We start from the raw sequence: 21265 nt of genomic DNA on the forward strand, positions 1-21265 counted from the left end.
GTAGCTGACTGTCTCTCTATAACAGTAAGGGGGTGTGGTGGGTAGCTGACTGTCTCTACTGTCCCTCTATAACAATAAGGAGGTGTGGTGGGTAGGTAGCTGACTGTCTCTACTGTCCCTCTATAACAGTAAGGGGGTGTGGTGGGTAGGTAGCTGACTGTCCCTCTATAACAGCAAGGGGGTGTGGTGGGTAGCTGACTGTCTCTCTATAACAATAAGGGGGTGTGGTAGGTAGCTGACTGTCTCTCTATAACAATAAGGGTGTGGTAGGTAGGTAGCTGACTGTCCCTCTATAACAGTAAGGGGGTGTGGTGGGTAGGTAGCTGACTGTCTCTACTGTCCCTCTATAACAATAAGGGGGTGTGGTGGGTAGGTAGCTGACTGTCCCTCTATAACAATAAGGGGGTGTGGTAGGTAGCTGACTGTCTCTCTATAACAATAAGGGTGTGGTAGGTAGGTAGCTGACTGTCCCTCTATAACAGTAAGGGGGTGTGGTGGGTAGGTAGCTGACTGTCTCTACTGTCCCTCTATAATAATAAGGGGGTGTGGTATGTAGGTAGCTGACTGTCTCTACTGTCCCTCTATAACAATAAGGAGGTGTGGTGGGTAGGTAGCTGACTGTCTCTCTATAACAGTAAGGGGGTGTGGTAGGTAGCTGACTGTCTCTACTGTCCCTCTATAACAGTAAGGGGGTGTGGTGGGTAGCTGACTGTCCCTCTATAACAGTAAGGGGGTGTGGTAGGTAGCTGACTGTCCCTCTATAACAGTAAGGGGGTGTGGTAGGTAGCTGACTGTCCCTCTATAACAATAAGGGGGCGTGGTGGGTAGGTAGCTGACTGTCCCTCTATAACAGTAAGGGGGTGTGGTGGGTAGGTAGCTGACTGTCTCTACTGTCCCTCTATAACAGTAAGGGGGTGTGGTGGGTAGGTAGCTGACTGTCTCTACTGTCCCTCTATAACAGTAAGGGGGTGTGGTGGGTAGCTGACTGTCCCTCTATAACAGTAAGGTGGTGGGTAGGTAGCTGACTGTCCCTCTATAACAGTAAGGGGGTGTGGTGGGTAGGTAGGTGACTGTCCCTCTATAACAGTAAGGGGGTGTGGTGGGTAGGTAGGTGACTGCCCCTCTATAACAATAAGGGGGTGTGGTGGATAGGTAGCTGACTGTCCCTCTATAACAGTAAGGGGGTGTGGTGGGTAGGTAGCTGACTGTCCCTCTATAACAGTAAGGGGGTGTGGTGGGTAGGTAGCTGACTGTCTCTACTGTCCCTCTATAACAGTAAGGGGGTGTGGTAGGTAGCTGACTGTCCCTCTATAACAATAAGGGGGTGTGGTGGGTAGGTAGCTGACTGTCCCTCTATAACAGTAAGGGGGTGTGGTAGGTAGGTAGCTGACTGTCTCTACTGTCCCTCTATAACAGTAAGGGGGTGGTGGTAGGTAGGTAGCTGACTGTCCCTCTATAGCAATAAGGGGGTGTGGTGGGTAGGTAGCTGACTGTCCGTCTATAACAATAAGGGGGTGTGGTGGGTAGCTGACAGTCCCTCTATAACAGTAAGGGGGTGTGGTAGGTAGGTAGCTGACTGTCTCTACTGTCCCTCGATAACAATAAGGGGGTGTGGTGGGTAGGTAGCTGACTGTCCCTCTATAACAATAAGGGGGTGTGGTGGGTAGGTAGCTGACTGTCCCTCTATAACAATAAGGGGGTGTGGTGGGTAGGTAGCTGACTGTCCCTCTATAACAATAAGGGGGTATGGTAGGTAGCTGACTGTCCCTCTATAATAATAAGGGGGTGTGGTGGGTAGGTAGCTGACTGTCTCTACTGTCCCTCTATAATAATAAGGGGGTGTGGTATGTAGGTAGCTAACTGTCTCTACTGTTCCTCTATAACAATAAGGAGGTGTGGTGGGTAGGTAGCTGACTGTCTCTACTGTCCCTCTATAACAGTAAGGGGGTGTGGTGGGTAGCTGGCTGTCTCTCTATAACAATAAGGGGGTGTGGTGGGTAGGTAGCTGACTGTCCCTCTATAACAGCAAGGGGGTGTGGTGGGTAGCTCACTGTCTCTCTATAACAATAAGGGGGTGTGGTAGGTAGCTGACTGTCTCTCTATAACAGTAAGGGGGTGTGGTGGGTAGCTGACTGTCTCTACTGTCCCTCTATAACAATAAGGAGGTGTGGTGGGTAGGTAGCTGACTGTCTCTACTGTCCCTCTATAACAGTAAGGGGGTGTGGTGGGTAGGTAGCTGACTGTCCCTCTATAACAGCAAGGGGGTGTGGTGGGTAGCTGACTGTCTCTCTATAACAATAAGGGGGTGTGGTAGGTAGCTGACTGTCTCTCTATAACAATAAGGGTGTGGTAGGTAGGTAGCTGACTGTCCCTCTATAACAGTAAGGGGGTGTGGTGGGTAGGTAGCTGACTGTCTCTACTGTCCCTCTATAACAATAAGGGGGTGTGGTGGGTAGGTAGCTGACTGTCCCTCTATAGTAATAAGGGGGTATGGTAGGTAGCTGACTGTCCCTCTATAACAGTAAGGGGGTGTGGTGGGTAGGTAGCTGACTGTCTCTACTGTCCCTCTATAATAATAAGGGGGTGTGGTATGTAGGTAGCTGACTGTCTCTACTGTCCCTCTATAACAATAAGGAGGTGTGGTGGGTAGGTAGCTGACTGTCTCTCTATAACAGTAAGGGGGTGTGGTAGGTAGCTGACTGTCTCTACTGTCCCTCTATAACAGTAAGGGGGTGTGGTGGGTAGGTAGCTGACTGTCCCTCTATAACAGCAAGGGGGTGTGGTGGGTAGCTGACTGTCTCTCTATAACAATAAGGGGGTGTGGTAGGTAGCTGACTGTCTCTCTATAACAATAAGGGCGTGGTAGGTAGGTAGCTGACTGTCCCTCTATAACAGTAAGGGGGTGTGGTGGGTAGCTGACTGTCTCTCTATAACAATAAGGGGGTGTGGTAGGTAGCTGACTGTCTCTCTATAACAATAAGGGTGTGGTAGGTAGGTAGCTGACTGTCCCTCTATAACAGTAAGGGGGTGTGGTGGGTAGGTAGCTGACTGTCTCTACTGTCCCTCTATAATAATAAGGGGGTGTGGTGGGTAGGTAGCTGACTGTCTCTCTATAACAGTAAGGGGGTGTGGTAGGTAGCTGACTGTCTCTACTGTCCCTCTATAACAGTAAGGGGGTGTGGTGGGTAGCTGACTGTCCCTCTATAACAGTAAGGGGGTGTGGTAGGTAGCTGACTGTCCCTCTATAACAGTAAGGGGGTGTGGTAGGTAGCTGACTGTCCCTCTATAACAATAAGGGGGCGTGGTGGGTAGGTAGCTGACTGTCCCTCTATAACAGTAAGGGGGTGTGGTGGGTAGGTAGCTGACTGTCTCTACTGTCCCTCTATAACAGTAAGGGGGTGTGGTGGGTAGGTAGCTGACTGTCTCTACTGTCCCTCTATAACAGTAAGGGGGTGTGGTGGGTAGCTGACTGTCTCTACTGTCCCTCTATAACAATAAGGAGGTGTGGTGGGTAGGTAGCTGACTGTCTCTACTGTCCCTCTATAACAGTAAGGGGGTGTGGTGGGTAGGTAGCTGACTGTCCCTCTATAACAGCAAGGGGGTGTGGTGGGTAGCTGACTGTCTCTCTATAACAATAAGGGGGTGTGGTAGGTAGCTGACTGTCTCTCTATAACAATAAGGGTGTGGTAGGTAGGTAGCTGACTGTCCCTCTATAACAGTAAGGGGGTGTGGTGGGTAGGTAGCTGACTGTCTCTACTGTCCCTCTATAACAATAAGGGGGTGTGGTGGGTAGGTAGCTGACTGTCCCTCTATAGTAATAAGGGGGTATGGTAGGTAGCTGACTGTCCCTCTATAACAGTAAGGGGGTGTGGTGGGTAGGTAGCTGACTGTCTCTACTGTCCCTCTATAATAATAAGGGGGTGTGGTATGTAGGTAGCTGACTGTCTCTACTGTCCCTCTATAACAATAAGGAGGTGTGGTGGGTAGGTAGCTGACTGTCTCTCTATAACAGTAAGGGGGTGTGGTAGGTAGCTGACTGTCTCTACTGTCCCTCTATAACAGTAAGGGGGTGTGGTGGGTAGGTAGCTGACTGTCCCTCTATAACAGCAAGGGGGTGTGGTGGGTAGCTGACTGTCTCTCTATAACAATAAGGGGGTGTGGTAGGTAGCTGACTGTCTCTCTATAACAATAAGGGTGTGGTAGGTAGGTAGCTGACTGTCCCTCTATAACAGTAAGGGGGTGTGGTGGGTAGCTGACTGTCTCTCTATAACAATAAGGGGGTGTGGTAGGTAGCTGACTGTCTCTCTATAACAATAAGGGTGTGGTAGGTAGGTAGCTGACTGTCCCTCTATAACAGTAAGGGGGTGTGGTGGGTAGGTAGCTGACTGTCTCTACTGTCCCTCTATAATAATAAGGGGGTGTGGTGGGTAGGTAGCTGACTGTCTCTCTATAACAGTAAGGGGGTGTGGTAGGTAGCTGACTGTCTCTACTGTCCCTCTATAACAGTAAGGGGGTGTGGTGGGTAGCTGACTGTCCCTCTATAACAGTAAGGGGGTGTGGTAGGTAGCTGACTGTCCCTCTATAACAGTAAGGGGGTGTGGTAGGTAGCTGACTGTCCCTCTATAACAATAAGGGGGCGTGGTGGGTAGGTAGCTGACTGTCCCTCTATAACAGTAAGGGGGTGTGGTGGGTAGGTAGCTGACTGTCTCTACTGTCCCTCTATAACAGTAAGGGGGTGTGGTGGGTAGGTAGCTGACTGTCTCTACTGTCCCTCTATAACAGTAAGGGGGTGTGGTAGGTAGCTGACTGTCCCTCTATAACAGTAAGGGGGTGGTAGGTAGGTAGCTGACTGTCCCTCTATAACAGTAAGGGGGTGTGGTGGGTAGGTAGGTGACTGTCCCTCTATAACAGTAAGGGGGTGTGGTGGGTAGGTAGGTGACTGCCCCTCTATAACAATAAGGGGGTGTGGTGGATAGGTAGCTGACTGTCCCTCTATAACAGTAAGGGGGTGTGGTGGGTAGGTAGCTGACTGTCCCTCTATAACAGTAAGGGGGTGTGGTGGGTAGGTAGCTGACTGTCTCTACTGTCCCTCTATAACAGTAAGGGGGTGTGGTAGGTAGCTGACTGTCCCTCTATAACAATAAGGGGGTGTGGTGGGTAGGTAGCTGACTGTCCCTCTATAACAGTAAGGGGGTGTGGTAGGTAGGTAGCTGACTGTCTCTACTGTCCCTCTATAACAGTAAGGGGGTGGTGGTAGGTAGGTAGCTGACTGTCCCTCTATAGCAATAAGGGGATGTGGTGGGTAGGTAGCTGACTGTCCGTCTATAACAATAAGGGGGTGTGGTGGGTAGCTGACAGTCCCTCTATAACAGTAAGGGGGTGTGGTAGGTAGGTAGCTGACTGTCTCTACTGTCCCTCGATAACAATAAGGGGGTGTGGTGGGTAGGTAGCTGACTGTCCCTCTATAACAATAAGGGGGTGTGGTGGGTAGGTAGCTGACTGTCCCTCTATAACAATAAGGGGGTGTGGTGGGTAGGTAGCTGACTGTCCCTCTATAACAATAAGGGGGTATGGTAGGTAGCTGACTGTCCCTCTATAATAATAAGGGGGTGTGGTGGGTAGGTAGCTGACTGTCTCTACTGTCCCTCTATAATAATAAGGGGGTGTGGTATGTAGGTAGCTAACTGTCTCTACTGTTCCTCTATAACTATAAGGAGGTGTGGTGGGTAGGTAGCTGACTGTCTCTACTGTCCCTCTATAACAGTAAGGGGGTGTGGTGGGTAGCTGGCTGTCTCTCTATAACAATAAGGGGGTGTGGTGGGTAGGTAGCTGACTGTCCCTCTATAACAGCAAGGGGGTGTGGTGGGTAGCTGACTGTCTCTCTATAACAATAAGGGGGTGTGGTAGGTAGCTGACTGTCTCTCTATAACAATAAGGGGGTGTGGTAGGTAGCTGACTGTCTCTCTATAACAGTAAGGGGGTGTGGTGGGTAGCTGACTGTCTCTACTGTCCCTCTATAACAGTAAGGGGGTGTGGTGGGTAGGTAGCTGACTGTCCCTCTATAACAGCAAGGGGGTGTGGTGGGTAGCTGACTGTCTCTCTATAACAATAAGGGGGTGTGGTAGGTAGCTGACTGTCTCTCTATAACAATAAGGGTGTGGTAGGTAGGTAGCTGACTGTCCCTCTATAACAGTAAGGGGGTGTGGTGGGTAGGTAGCTGACTGTCTCTACTGTCCCTCTATAACAATAAGGGGGTGTGGTGGGTAGGTAGCTGACTGTCCCTCTATAGTAATAAGGGGGTATGGTAGGTAGCTGACTGTCCCTCTATAACAGTAAGGGGGTGTGGTGGGTAGGTAGCTGACTGTCTCTACTGTCCCTCTATAATAATAAGGGGGTGTGGTATGTAGGTAGCTGACTGTCTCTACTGTCCCTCTATAACAATAAGGAGGTGTGGTGGGTAGGTAGCTGACTGTCTCTCTATAACAGTAAGGGGGTGTGGTAGGTAGCTGACTGTCTCTACTGTCCCTCTATAACAGTAAGGGGGTGTGGTGGGTAGCTGACTGTCCCTCTATAACAGTAAGGGGGTGTGGTAGGTAGCTGACTGTCCCTCTATAACAGTAAGGGGGTGTGGTAGGTAGCTGACTGTCCCTCTATAACAATAAGGGGGCGTGGTGGGTAGGTAGCTGACTGTCCCTCTATAACAGTAAGGGGGTGTGGTGGGTAGGTAGCTGACTGTCTCTACTGTCCCTCTATAACAGTAAGGGGGTGTGGTGGGTAGGTAGCTGACTGTCTCTACTGTCCCTCTATAACAGTAAGGGGGTGTGGTAGGTAGCTGACTGTCCCTCTATAACAGTAAGGGGGTGGTAGGTAGGTAGCTGACTGTCCCTCTATAACAGTAAGGGGGTGTGGTGGGTAGGTAGGTGACTGTCCCTCTATAACAGTAAGGGGGTGTGGTGGGTAGGTAGGTGACTGCCCCTCTATAACAATAAGGGGGTGTGGTGGATAGGTAGCTGACTGTCCCTCTATAACAGTAAGGGGGTGTGGTGGGTAGGTAGCTGACTGTCCCTCTATAACAGTAAGGGGGTGTGGTGGGTAGGTAGCTGACTGTCTCTACTGTCCCTCTATAACAGTAAGGGGGTGTGGTAGGTAGCTGACTGTCCCTCTATAACAATAAGGGGGTGTGGTGGGTAGGTAGCTGACTGTCCCTCTATAACAGTAAGGGGGTGTGGTAGGTAGGTAGCTGACTGTCTCTACTGTCCCTCTATAACAGTAAGGGGGTGGTGGTAGGTAGGTAGCTGACTGTCCCTCTATAGCAATAAGGGGGTGTGGTGGGTAGGTAGCTGACTGTCCGTCTATAACAATAAGGGGGTGTGGTGGGTAGCTGACAGTCCCTCTATAACAGTAAGGGGGTGTGGTAGGTAGGTAGCTGACTGTCTCTACTGTCCCTCGATAACAATAAGGGGGTGTGGTGGGTAGGTAGCTGACTGTCCCTCTATAACAATAAGGGGGTGTGGTGGGTAGGTAGCTGACTGTCCCTCTATAACAATAAGGGGGTGTGGTGGGTAGGTAGCTGACTGTCCCTCTATAACAATAAGGGGGTATGGTAGGTAGCTGACTGTCCCTCTATAATAATAAGGGGGTGTGGTGGGTAGGTAGCTGACTGTCTCTACTGTCCCTCTATAATAATAAGGGGGTGTGGTATGTAGGTAGCTAACTGTCTCTACTGTTCCTCTATAACAATAAGGAGGTGTGGTGGGTAGGTAGCTGACTGTCTCTACTGTCCCTCTATAACAGTAAGGGGGTGTGGTGGGTAGCTGGCTGTCTCTCTATAACAATAAGGGGGTGTGGTGGGTAGGTAGCTGACTGTCCCTCTATAACAGTAAGGGGGTGTGGTGGGTAGGTAGCTGACTGTCTCTACTGTCCCTCTATAATAATAAGGGGGTGTGGTATGTAGGTAGCTAACTGTCTCTACTGTTCCTCTATAACAATAAGGAGGTGTGGTGGGTAGGTAGCTGACTGTCTCTACTGTCCCTCTATAACAGTAAGGGGGTGTGGTGGGTAGCTGGCTGTCTCTCTATAACAATAAGGGGGTGTGGTAGGTAGCTGGCTGTCTCTCTATAACAATAAGGGTGTGGTAGGTAGGTAGCTGACTGTCCCTCTATAACAGTAAGGGGGTGTGGTGTGTAGGTAGCTGACTGTCTCTACTGTCCCTCTATAACAGTAAGGGGGTGTGGTAGGTAGGTAGCTGACTGTCTCTAATGTCCCTCTATAACAGTAAGGGGGTGTGGTAGGTAGCTGACTGTCTCTACTGTCCCTCTATAACAGTAAGGGGGTGTGGTGGGTAGCTGACTGTCCCTCTATAACAATAAGGGGGCGTGGTGGGTAGGTAGCTGACTGTCCCTCTATAACAGTAAGGGGGTGTGGTGGGTAGGTAGCTGACTGTCTCTACTGTCCCTCTATAACAGTAAGGGGGTGTGGTGGGTAGGTAGCTGACTGTCCCTCTATAACAGTAAGTGGGTGTGGTAGGTAGGTGACTGTCCCTCTATAACAGTAAGGGGGTGGTGGGTAGGTTAGCTGACTGTCCCTCTATAACAGTAAGGGGGTGTGGTAGGTAGGTGACTGTCCCTCTATAACAGTAAGGGGGTGTGGTGGGTAGGTAGGTGACTGTCCCTCTATAACAGTAAGGGGGTGTGGTAGGTAGGTAGGTGACTGTCTCTACTGTCCCTCTATAACAATAAGGGGGTGGTGGGTAGGTAGCTGACTGTCCCTCTATAACAGTAAGGGGGTGTGGTGGGTAGCTGACTGTCCCTCTATAACAGTAAGGGGGTGTGGTAGGTAGCTGACTGTCCCTCTATAACAATAAGGGGGTGTGGTGGGTAGGGAGCTGACTGTCCCTCTATAACAGTAAGGGGGTGTGGTGGGTAGGTAGCTGACTGTCCCTCTATAACAGTAAGGGGGTGTGGTAGGTAGCTGACTGTCCCTCTATAACAGTAAGGGGGTGTGGTGGGTAGGTAGCTGACTGTCTCTACTGTCCCTCTATAACAGTAAGGGAGTGTGGTGGGTAGGTAGGTGACTGTCCCTCTATAACAGTAAGGGGGTGTGGTAGGTAGGTAGCTGACTGTCTCTACTGTCCCTCTATAACAATAAGGGGGTGGTGGGTAGGTAGCTGACTGTCCCTCTATAACAGTAAGGGGGTGTGGTAGGTAGGTAGCTGACTGTCCCTCTATAACAGTAAGGGGGTGTGGTGGATAGGTAGCTGACTGTCCCTCTATAACAGTAAGGGGGTGTGGTGGGTAGGTAGGTGACTGTCCCTCTATAACAGTAAGGGGGTGTGGTAGGTAGGTGACTGTCCCTCTATAACAGTAAAGGGGTGTGGTGGGTAGGTAGCTGACTGTCCCTCTATAAAAGTAAGGGGGTGTGGTGGGTAGGTAGCTGACTGTCCCTCTATAACAGTAAGGGGGTGTGGTGGGTAGGTAGCTGACTGTCTCTACTGTCCCTCTATAACAATAAGGGGGTGTGGTGGTTAGGTTGCTGACTGTCCCTCTATAACAGTAAGGGGTGTGGTGGGTAGGTAGGTGACTGTCCCACTATAACAGTAAAGGGGTGTGGTGGTTAGGTAGCTGACTGTCCCTCTATAACAGTATAACAGGGGGTGTGGTAGGCAGGTGACTGTCCCTCTATAACAGTAAGGGGGTGTGGTGGGTAGGTAGCTGACTGTCCCTCTATAACAGTAAGGGGGTGATGGGTAGGTAGCTGACTGTCCCTCTATAACAGTAAAGGGGTGTGGTAGGTAGCTGACTGTCTCTACTGTCCCTCTATAACAGTAAGGGGGTGTGGTGGGTAGGTAGCTGACTGTCCCTCTATAACAGTAAGGGGGTGTGGTAGGTAGCTGAATGTCCCTCTATAACAATAAGGGGTTGTGGTAGGTAGGTAGCTGACTGTCCCTCTATAACAGTAAGGGGGTGTGGTGGGTAGGTAGGTGACTGTCCCTCTATAACAATAAGGGGGTGGTGGGTAGGTGACTGTCCCTCTATAACTGTAAGGGGGTGTGGTGGGTAGGTAGGTGACTGTCCCTCTATAACAATAAGGGGGTGGTGGGTAGGTGACTGTCCCTCTATAACAGTAAGGGGGTGTGGTGGGTAGGTAGCTGACTGTCTCTACTGTCCCTCTATAACAGTAAGGGGGTGGTGGGTAGGTGACTGTCCCTCTATAACTGTAAGGGGGTGTGGTGGGTAGGTAGGTGACTGTCCCTCTATAACAATAAGGGGGTGGTGGGTAGGTGACTGTCCCTCTATAACAGTAAGGGGGTGTGGTAGGTAGCTGACTGTCCGTCTATAACAATAAGGGGGTGTGGTAGGTAGCTGACTGTCTCTACTGTCCCCCTATAACAGTAAGGGGGTGTGGTGGGTAGGTAGGTGACTGTCCCTCTATAACAGTAAGGGGGTGTGGTAGGTAGGTAGCTGACTGTCCCTCTATAACAGTAAGGGGGTGTGGTGGATAGGTAGCTGACTGTCCCTCTATAACAGTAAGGGGGTGTGGTGGGTAGGTAGGTGACTGTCCCTCTATAACAGTAAGGGGGTGTGGTAGGTAGGTGACTGTCCCTCTATAACAGTAAGGGGGTGTGGTGGGTAGGTAGCTGACTGTCCCTCTATAACAGTAAGGGGGTGTGGTAGGTAGGTAGCTGACTGTCTCTACTGTCCCTCGATAACAATAAGGGGGTGTGGTGGGTAGGTAGCTGACTGTCCCTCTATAACAATAAGGGGGTGTGGTGGGTAGGTAGCTGACTGTCCCTCTATAACAATAAGGGGGTGTGGTGGGTAGGTAGCTGACTGTCCCTCTATAACAATAAGGGGGTATGGTAGGTAGCTGACTGTCCCTCTATAATAATAAGGGGGTGTGGTGGGTAGCTAACTGTCTCTACTGTTCCTCTATAACAATAAGGAGGTGTGGTGGGTAGGTAGCTGACTGTCTCTACTGTCCCTTTATAACAGTAAGGGGGTGTGGTGGGTAGCTGGCTGTCTCTCTATAACAATAAGGGGGTGTGGTGGGTAGGTAGCTGACTGTCCCTCTATAACAGTAAGGGGGTGTGGTGGGTAGGTAGCTGACTGTCTCTACTGTCCCTCTATAATAATAAGGGGGTGTGGTATGTAGGTAGCTGACTGTCTCTACTGTCCCTCTATAACAGTAAGGGGGTGTGGTAGGTAGCTGACTGTCTCTACTGTTCCTCTATAACAGTAAGGGGGTGTGGTGGGTAGCTGACTGTCCCTCTATAACAATAAGGGGGCGTGGTGGGTAGGTAGCTGACTGTCCCTCTATAACAGTAAGGGGGTGTGGTGGGTAGGTAGCTGACTGTCTCTACTGTCCCTCTATAACAGTAAGGGGGTGTGGTGGGTAGGTAGCTGACTGTCCCTCTATAACAGTAAGTGGGTGTGGTAGGTAGGTAACTGTCCCTCTATAACAGTAAGGGGGTGGTGGGTAGGTTAGCTGACTGTCCCTCTATAACAGTAAGGGGGTGTGGTAGGTAGGTGACTGTCCCTCTATAACAGTAAGGGGGTGTGGTGGGTAGGTAGGTGACTGTCCCTCTATAACAGTAAGGGGGTGTGGTAGGTAGGTAGGTGACTGTCTCTACTGTCCCTCTATAACAATAAGGGGGTGGTGGGTAGGTAGCTGACTGTCCCTCTATAACAGTAAGGGGGTGTGGTGGGTAGCTGACTGTCCCTCTATAACAGTAAGGGGGTGTGGTAGGTAGCTGACTGTCCCTCTATAACAATAAGGGGGTGTGGTGGGTAGGGAGCTGACTGTCCCTCTATAACAGTAAGGGGGTGTGGTGGGTAGGTAGCTGACTGTCCCTCTATAACAGTAAGGGGGTGTGGTAGGTAGCTGACTGTCCCTCTATAACAGTAAGGGGGTGTGGTGGGTAGGTAGCTGACTGTCTCTACTGTCCCTCTATAACAGTAAGGGAGTGTGGTGGGTAGGTAGGTGACTGTCCCTCTATAACAGTAAGGGGGTGTGGTAGGTAGGTAGCTGACTGTCTCTACTGTCCCTCTATAACAATAAGCGGGTGGTGGGTAGGTAGCTGACTGTCCCTCTATAACAGTAAGGGGGTGTGGTAGGTAGGTAGCTGACTGTCCCTCTATAACAGTAAGGGGGTGTGGTGGATAGGTAGCTGACTGTCCCTCTATAACAGTAAGGGGGTGTGGTGGGTAGGTAGGTGACTGTCCCTCTATAACAGTAAGGGGGTGTGGTAGGTAGGTGACTGTCCCTCTATAACAGTAAAGGGGTGTGGTGGGTAGGTAGCTGACTGTCCCTCTATAAAAGTAAGGGGGTGTGGTGGGTAGGTAGCTGACTGTCCCTCTATAACAGTAAGGGGGTGTGGTGGGTAGGTAGCTGACTGTCTCTACTGTCCCTCTATAACAATAAGGGGGTGTGGTGGTTAGGTAGCTGACTGTCCCTCTATAACAGTAAGGGGTGTGGTGGGTAGGTAGGTGACTGTCCCACTATAACAGTAAAGGGGTGTGGTGGTTAGGTAGCTGACTGTCCCTCTATAACAGTATAACAGGGGGTGTGGTAGGCAGGTGACTGTCCCTCTATAACAGTAAGGGGGTGTGGTGGGTAGGTAGCTGACTGTCCCTCTATAACAGTAAGGGGGTGATGGGTAGGTAGCTGACTGTCCCTCTATAACAGTAAAGGGGTGTGGTAGGTAGCTGACTGTCTCTACTGTCCCTCTATAACAGTAAGGGGGTGTGGTGGGTAGGTAGCTGACTGTCCCTCTATAACAGTAAGGGGGTGTGGTAGGTAGCTGAATGTCCCTCTATAACAATAAGGGGTTGTGGTAGGTAGGTAGCTGACTGTCCCTCTATAACAGTAAGGGGGTGTGGTGGGTAGGTAGGTGACTGTCCCTCTATAACAATAAGGGGGTGGTGGGTAGGTGACTGTCCCTCTATAACAGTAAGGGGGTGTGGTGGGTAGGTAGCTGACTGTCTCTACTGTCCCTCTATAACAGTAAGGGGGTGGTGGGTAGGTGACTGTCCCTCTATAACTGTAAGGAGGTGTGGTGGGTAGGTAGGTGACTGTCCCTCTATAACAATAAGGGGGTGGTGGGTAGGTGACTGTCCCTCTATAACAGTAAGGGGGTGTGGTAGGTAGCTGACTGTCCGTCTATAACAATAAGGGGGTGTGGTAGGTAGCTGACTGTCTCTACTGTCCCCCTATAACAGTAAGGGGGTGTGGTGGGTAGGTAGGTGACTGTCCCTCTATAACAGTAAGGGGGTGTGGTAGGTAGGTAGCTGACTGTCCCTCTATAACAGTAAGGGGGTGTGGTGGATAGGTAGCTGACTGTCCCTCTATAACAGTAAGGGGGTGTGGTGGGTAGGTAGGTGACTGTCCCTCTATAACAGTAAGGGGGTGTGGTAGGTAGGTGACTGTCCCTCTATAACAGTAAGGGGGTGTGGTGGGTAGGTAGCTGACTGTCCCTCTATAACAGTAAGGGGGTGTGGTGGGTAGGTAGCTGACTGTCCCTCTATAACAATAAGGGGTTGTGGTAGGTAGGTAGCTGACTGTCCCTCTATAACAGTAAGGGGGTGTGGTGGGTAGGTAGCTGACTGTCTCTACTGTCCCTCTATAACAATAAGGGGGTGGTGGGTAGGTGACTGTCCCTCTATAACTGTAAGGGGGTGTGGTGGGTAGGTAGGTGACTGTCCCTCTATAACAATAAGGGGGTGGTAGGTAGGTGACTGTCCCTCTATAACAGTAAGGGGGTGTGGTAGGTAGGTAGCTGACTGTCTCTCTATAACAGTAAGGGGGTGTGGTAGGTAGGTAGCTGACTGTCCCTCTATAACAGTAAGGGGGTGTTGTGGGTACGTAGCTGACTGTCTCTACTGTCCCTCTATAACAGTAAAGGGGTGTGGTAGGTAGCTGACTGTCCCTCTATAACAATAAGGGGTTGTGGTAGGTAGGTAGCTGACTGTCCCTCTATAACAGTAAGGGGGTGTGGTGGGTAGGTAGCTGACTGTCTCTACTGTCCCTCTATAACAATAAGGGGGTGGTGGGTAGGTGACTGTCCCTCTATAACTGTAAGGGGGTGTGGTGGGTAGGTGACTGTCTCTACTGTCCCTCTATAACAGTAAGGGGGTGTGGTAGGTAGCTGACTGTCTCTACTGTCCCTCTATAACAGTAAGGGGGTGTTGTGGGTAGGTAGCTGACTGTCTCTACTGTCCCTCTATAACAGTAAGGGGGTGTGGTAGGTAGCTGACTGTCCCTCTATAACAGTAAGGGGGTTTGGTGGTTAGGTAGCTGACTGTCTCTCTATAACAGTAAGGGGGTGTGGTAGGTAGGTAGCTGACTGTCCCTCTATAACAGTAAAGGGGTGTGGTAGGTAGCTGACTGTCCCACTATAACAGTAAGGGGGTGTGGTAGGTAGCTGACTGTCCCACTATAACAGTAAAGGGGTGTGGTAGGTAGCTGACTGTCCCACTATAACAGTAAAGGGGTGTGGTAGGTAGCTGACTGTCCCACTATAACAGTAAGGGGGTGTGGTAGGTAGGTAGCTGACTGTCCCGCTATAACAGTAAGGGGGTGTGGTAGGTAGCTGACTGTCCCTCTATAACAGTAAGGGGGTGTGGTAGGTAGCTGACTGTCCCTCTATAACAGTAAGGGGGTGTGGTAGGTAGGTAGCTGACTGTCCCACTATAACAGTAAAGGGGTGTGGTAGGTAGCTGACTGTCCCACTATAACAATAAGGGGGTGGTGGGTAGGTAGCTGACTGTCCCTCTATAACAGTAAGGGGGTGTGGTAGGTAGCTGACTGTCCCTCTATAACAGTAAGGGGGTGTGGTAGGTAGCTGACTGTCCCTCTATAACAGTAAAGGGGTGTGGTAGGTAGCTGACTGTCCCACTATAACAGTAAGGCCTGAGTTTGCAGAGTGCCTGGGTTCAGCCCTTAACCGTGTTATATTGACCACATACCACAAACCCCAGAGGTGCCTCATTGCTATTATAAACTGGTTACCAATGTAATATTAACAAATGTAAAAAATAAATGTTTTGTAATACCCGCGGTATACGGTCTGACATACCACGGCTGTCAGCCAATCAGCATTCAGGGCTCGAACCTACCCAGATTATAATGGCCTTTATAAATTGGGTGGTTCGAGCTCTGAATGCTCAGCGTTGCGTCGTACCTATGAACAGCCCTTAGCCGTGGTATATTGGCCTTATACCACACCCACCCCCCAGGTGCCTTATTGCTATTATAAACTGGTTACCAACAGAAATTGAACAGAAAACTAGTATTCTTACATCACACCTGTGGTATTTTGTCTAATATACACAAGTCTGAAATGTTGTTTCAGCCAATCAGCATCCAGGACCCATACTTCCCGGTTTATAATGGCATGTTAACCCTGTGCTCCTGTGTTTCTCTCTGCAGTGTGACGTGTGTGGTGTGGAGCCCATTCAGGGCGTGCGGTGGCATTGTCAGGACTGTCCCTCAGACAACGCTGTGGACTTCTGTTCCAACTGCTCCGACTGGTGAGTCCTGCCTGGCTGGGGCTCTGTTCATCAGGCTAGAAATGGGTTAAAACAATTTTTTTAAACACAGCCAAACAGGACTATGTGTTGACTGAGGTCTGTTCAGTAGGAACCAAACAGGACTATGTGTTGACTGAGGTTCAGTAGGAACCAAACAGGACTATGTGTTGACTGAGGTCTGTTCAGTAGGACCCAAACAGGACTATGTGTTGACTGAGGTTCAGTAGGAACCAAACAAGACTATGTGTTGACTGAGGTCTCTTCAGTAGGAACCAAACAGGACTATGTGTTGACTGAGGTCTGTTCAGTAGGAATCAAATAGGCTCCACCTGGGAGTGAACAGCTCTAACAGATTTACAAACAGCTCTAATAGATGATTTACAAACAGCTCTAACAGATGATTTACAAACAGCTCTAATAGATGATTTACAAACAGCTCTAATAGATGATTTACAAACAGCTCTAACAGATGATTTACAAACAGCTCTAATAGATTTACAAACAGCTCTAACAGATGATTTACAAACAGCTCTAACAGATTTACAAACAGCTCTAACAGATGATTTACAAACAGCTCTAACAGATGATTTACAAACAGCTCTAATAGATGATTTACAAACAGCTCTAATAGATTTACAAACAGCTCTAACAGATTATTTACAAACAGCTCTAATAGATGATTTACAAACAGCTCTAATAGATTTACAAACAGCTCTAACAGATTTACAAACAGCTCTAACAGATTATTTACAAACAGCTCTAATAGATGATTTACAAACAGCTCTAATAGATTTACAAACAGCTCTAACAGATTTACAAACAGCTCTAACAGATGATTTACAAACAGCTCTGATAGATGATTTACAAACAGCTCTAACAGATTTACAAACAGCTCTAATAGATTTACAAACAGCTCTAATAGATGATTTACAAACAGCTCTAACATATGATTTACAAACAGCTCTAACAGATGATTTACAAACAGCTCTAATAGATGATTTACAAACAGCTCTAATAGATGATTTACAAACAGCTCTAATAGATGATTTACAAACAGCTCTAACAGATTTACAAACAGCTCTAACAGATTTACAAACAGCTCTAACAGATTATTTACAAACAGCTCTAATAGATGATTTACAAACAGCTTTAACAGATTTACAAACAGCTCTAATAGATGATTTACAAACAGCTCTAATAGATGATTTACAAACAGCTCTAATAGATTTACAAACAGCTCTAATAGATGATTTACAAACAGCTCTAACAGATGATTTACAAACAGCTCTAATAGATTTACAAACAGCTCTAATAGATGATTTACAAACAGCTCTAATAGATGATTTACAAACAGCTCTAATAGATTTACAAACAGCTCTAATAGATTTACAAACAGCTCTAATAGATTTACAAACAGCTCTAACAGATGATTTACAAACAGCTCTAATAGATTTACAAACAGCTCTAATAGATTTACAAACAGCTCTAATAGATGATTTACAAACAGCTCTAATAGATGATTTACAAACAGCTCTAACAGATTTACAAACAGCTCTAATAGATTTACAAACAGCTCTAACAGATGATTTACAAACAGCTCTAACAGATTTACAAACAGCTCTAACAGATTATTTACAAACAGCTCTAATAGATGATTTACAAACAGCTCTAATAGATTATTTACAAACAGCTCTAATAGATGATTTACAAACAGCTTTAACAGATTTACAAACAGCTCTAATAGATGATTTACAAACAGCTCTAACAGATTTACAAACAGCTCTAACAGATGATTTACAAACAGCTCTAATAGATGATTTACAAACAGCTCTAACACTAAAAGATCATGATCATAATTTTCACAATTTCACAGTATTATTTCATCCTCATAGTGTAAAAATATATTTAAAATACAGGAAAAACACGTTTTTGACTGCATTGGGCCTTTAAGAACAAGTCTACCTTTCTACACGTTTCCTAATGGCCGTTTATGAACCTACACATTAGCAGCCTTGTTGCGTCTGTCGTAGATAACTTTTCACAGTTTAAACGGTTAGTTATTAACCTCTTAACCCTCGTTTGTCCCCTCCCCCAGCCTGTACAAGACTGAGAGCCACACGCCAGACCACCATCTGGAGCCTGTCCATCACCATGAGACCTTCCTAGACAGGGACTACTGTCTGGCTCAGACCCCTGGATATAACTACCTGGACCCCAACTACTATCCTGCTAACAGATGACGGGAGCCACAGACTGGCCCCTGAACTCCAGCCTATGCCTCAGCCCAGGGGCCATAGTTTTAGTTACACACGAAGGGTCCCTAGCATCCAGGGGCCACAGACACCCAGCCTCAGCCCACACAGCTAGCCTACTACGACAACTAGCCTCCAGATCCCAGGGGCCACAGTCACCCAGCCTCAGCCCACACAGCTAGCCTCAGTCAGCTAGGCTACGACAGCTAGCCTCAGCTAGCCTCCAGATCCCAGAGTTCACAGTTTCAGCTACACCCCAGCGGCCCCTAGCCCCAGACTCAACCTACAGCAGCAACCAACTGGTAGTGTGTGGCTCATGGCGCCATGGCTCATGGCTCTGTCTCTCAGACCCGAATCTAGACGGTTCTCACACCAGCTACTCTGCTCACCCCGCCCTGCTAGCCCAGCAGACTGGCAGGAATCCCATTGGTGGTGGTGGGGGGAGGTGAAACTGGCTGCCCAGCAGACTCCATTTTGGCTCTAAGAAGAGGTCTGGGACACGCTCACTTCTCTGACTGGTTACCATAACAACCAACAAACTGAACAGAACAGTCTCTGAAAAATATACGAAAAAATAACACTATAAAAAATTAAAAAAAATATGAAAAAGGCACACCGACATTCCTGACCGCCAAGAAAGACTCAAGGAGGGCCATCCTCTTCCTCCTCCTCCTCTCCCCCATACCTCTGTGTGCTGCTTGTTAACCTGAGGTGTGTTGATGGTAGTGTGGGGGTCTGGTTGATGAGTGAATATGTTCCTCGATAGATATTTGTCATTGAGTATTTCTGGTGAATCAAGCCTCTTCTGGGTTGAGAAAGGAGCTTGATGCTGATGAGAGGCGTGTCTTTCATTCCTACTAGGTTTTAAACCAATCAGAAGACAGGCATTTTCTGATGTAACCCACACAGCGGGTGTTGTCAGATGAAGCCATGGTAACGGACCCCTGACACACCTCCACCTCACGTCTCCATAGAGATAATGTCAGCCAGCAGCTAGTCACCTCTGTCACTCTCCTCTCTTCTATCTCCTCTTCCCCCTCACCTCTCTCTCTCCTCCCTCAACTCTTCTCTTCCCTCTCTCCTCTCTTCTCCCTAACCTCTCTGTCTCCTCTCTTCTCCCTCACTCTCTCTCTTCTCCCTCACCTCTCTCTCTTCTCCCTCACCTCTCTCTCTTCTCCCTCACCTCTCTCTCTCTTCTCTTCCCTCTCTCTCCTCTCTTCTCCCTCACATCTCTCTCCTCTCTTCTCCCTCACCTCTCTCTCCTCTCTTCTCCCTCACCTCTCTCTCCTCTCTTCTCTTCCCCCTCTCTCTCCTCTCTTCTCTTCCCTCTCTCTCTCCCTCCTCTCTTCTCTTCCCCCTCACCTCTCTCTCTCCTCTCTTCTCTTCCCCCTCACCTCTCTCTCTCCTCTCTTCTCTTCCCCCTCACCTTTTTCTCTCCTCTCTTCTCTTCCCCCTCCTCTCTCTCTCCTCTCTTCTCTCTCCTCCCTCTCTCTTCTCTTCTCTCTCCTCCCTCTCTCCTCTCTTCTCTTCCCCCTCACCTCTCTCTCTCTTCTCTTCCCCCTCACCTCTCTCTCCTCTCTTCTCTTCCCCCTCACCTCTCTCTCTCCTCTCTTCTCTTCCCCCTCACCTCTCTCTCTCCTCTCTTCTCTTCCCCCTCACCTCTCTCTCTCCTCTCTTCTCTCTCTCCTCTCTCACCTCTTTCTCTCTCTAAAATCTGTTCAGTCGCCAACGGAGAAGCACTAGAGCACAGAGAGCTGATGGAAGACTTGTGAATCTTAAACTTGTGATGAAAAATGAAAATATATTGTTTTTCTTTTCAATGTGTTTGATGCTGTTGTTTGATCAGGTGGTTAATCATGTAGTTGATCATGTGGTTGATCACATGCAGAAAGTATAATAATAGTAGCCCAGTGGTAACTACGACGACAACGTAAAGCTAGTTGCCACCTGTGGGCCATTTTTTTTTTTTATGAATCAATCACACCTCTGAACCCCTGGCCTCGAACCTTGACCTTCAACCCCTGACCTCTATTCAACTACCCCATCAGCAAGCCTCTAGATAAGGGGTAGACCACCCTGTTCCAACGAGGCACCACACCTGACCAACTGAGCTAATTGATCAGTTCAGTGATCTATTCAACACAGCTGGTATTCCAGGACGGTTAAATCAAAAACATGAAGTGGCTCCAGGATCTGGGATCAGCCTACCCTTGTTTCAGATCCTCTAAGTCAGGGTTATCCAACCACTGTCCAGGGTCGCCTACCCTTGTTTTAGATCCTCTAAGTCGGGGTTATCCAACCACTGTCCAGGGTCGCCTACCCTTGTTTTAGATCTTCTAAGTCGGGGTTATCCAACCACTGTCCAGGGTCGCCTACCCTTGTTTTAGATCCTCTAAGTCGGGGTTATCCAACCACTGTCTAGGGTCGCCTACCCTTGTTTTAGATCCTCTAAGTCAGGGTTATCCAACCACTGTCCTGAGTGCACGTTTTGTTTGTTGTCCTGACACTACACAGCTGATTGAAATAACCAACTCATCGTCAATCTTTGATTATTTTTATTCAGCTGTGTAGTGCTAGGACAACAAGCCAAAACATGGTTGCCCAAAAGGGCCGAGTTTGTGAAACTCTGCTGTAGAGTTAGCCTGTTTGCCTCAACGTCCAATTTAAAAGATTGTATTTTTTTTAAAAACGAAGAGAAGAATGGAGGAGGTGGTGATTTGGTTGATGATTTTGTGGCAGTTGAAATCTCTCACCCCACGTTATTTTATACACACATTTTTGTCATCCTTAATTGAGTAGATGCCCACTACCCACCATGCACTGCTTCTGTAACTGTGTATAACAGTATGTTCTTAACTGCTAGAGGATATCTGTGGAAATAAAAGTATGTGAATAGTAATCTATATCCTTAGTCCTCTGTTATTCTGTGGATTTATTATTGCTGCCTCCAGTATATAATAGTATATTATAATGTGCTGTGGTTGGCTCATTTGTGACCAAAAGCCATGTTGACCTGATTCATGTGATCCCATGTATCAGAGAATCTTTATTCCCTTTTAATAAAATAACACAAGTATTAATCATTGTTTTATTTAAACCTATAATTTGGGAGGGAGTCATGTTCAGAGTGAAACCAAGGTTTCTTGTACAAATGAGCTCTGTAATTACAAAGATACACACATCAAATACAAAATCTGAAATGCAAAACAGGAATGCAATACAAGTTCATAGAAAATAAATACATTGTTTAGTAAGGAAGCCTGGTGGTTCTTGTGGACCCACAAGGTGGATCTGGTGGACCCTCACGGTGGTTCTGGTGGACCCACAAGGTGGATCTGGTGGACCCTCACGGTGGTTCTGGTGGACCCACACGGTGGTTCTGGTGGACCCACACGGCAGAACCCACAAGGTGGTTCTGGTGGACCCACACGGTGGTTCTGGTGGACCCACACGGTGGTTCTGGTGGACCCACACGGCAGAACCCAC

At 48.4% G+C, this 21265-nt stretch overlaps 1 protein-coding gene across 2 annotated transcripts in view; it reads left to right on the plus strand.

Annotated features, from left to right (window-relative positions):
• Positions 1–18342, plus strand: part of LOC110530860 (ZZ-type zinc finger-containing protein 3) — a 66253-nt gene extending 47911 nt beyond the window's left edge. For both annotated transcript variants that reach the window (XM_036986720.1, XM_036986721.1), the window contains exons 11-12: positions 15427–15527; positions 17623–18342. In XM_036986720.1, coding sequence (XP_036842615.1) covers positions 15427–15527; positions 17623–17767 — 246 coding nt within the window. In that variant the 3' untranslated portion in view covers positions 17768–18342. The remainder of the gene's footprint in view (positions 1–15426; positions 15528–17622) is intronic.
• The last annotated feature ends 2923 nt before the right edge of the window (positions 18343–21265 follow it).

The sequence above is a fragment of the Oncorhynchus mykiss genome, chromosome 8, assembly GCF_013265735.2.
Source record: "Oncorhynchus mykiss isolate Arlee chromosome 8, USDA_OmykA_1.1, whole genome shotgun sequence".
Classification (NCBI taxonomy): Eukaryota; Metazoa; Chordata; class Actinopteri; order Salmoniformes; family Salmonidae; genus Oncorhynchus; species Oncorhynchus mykiss.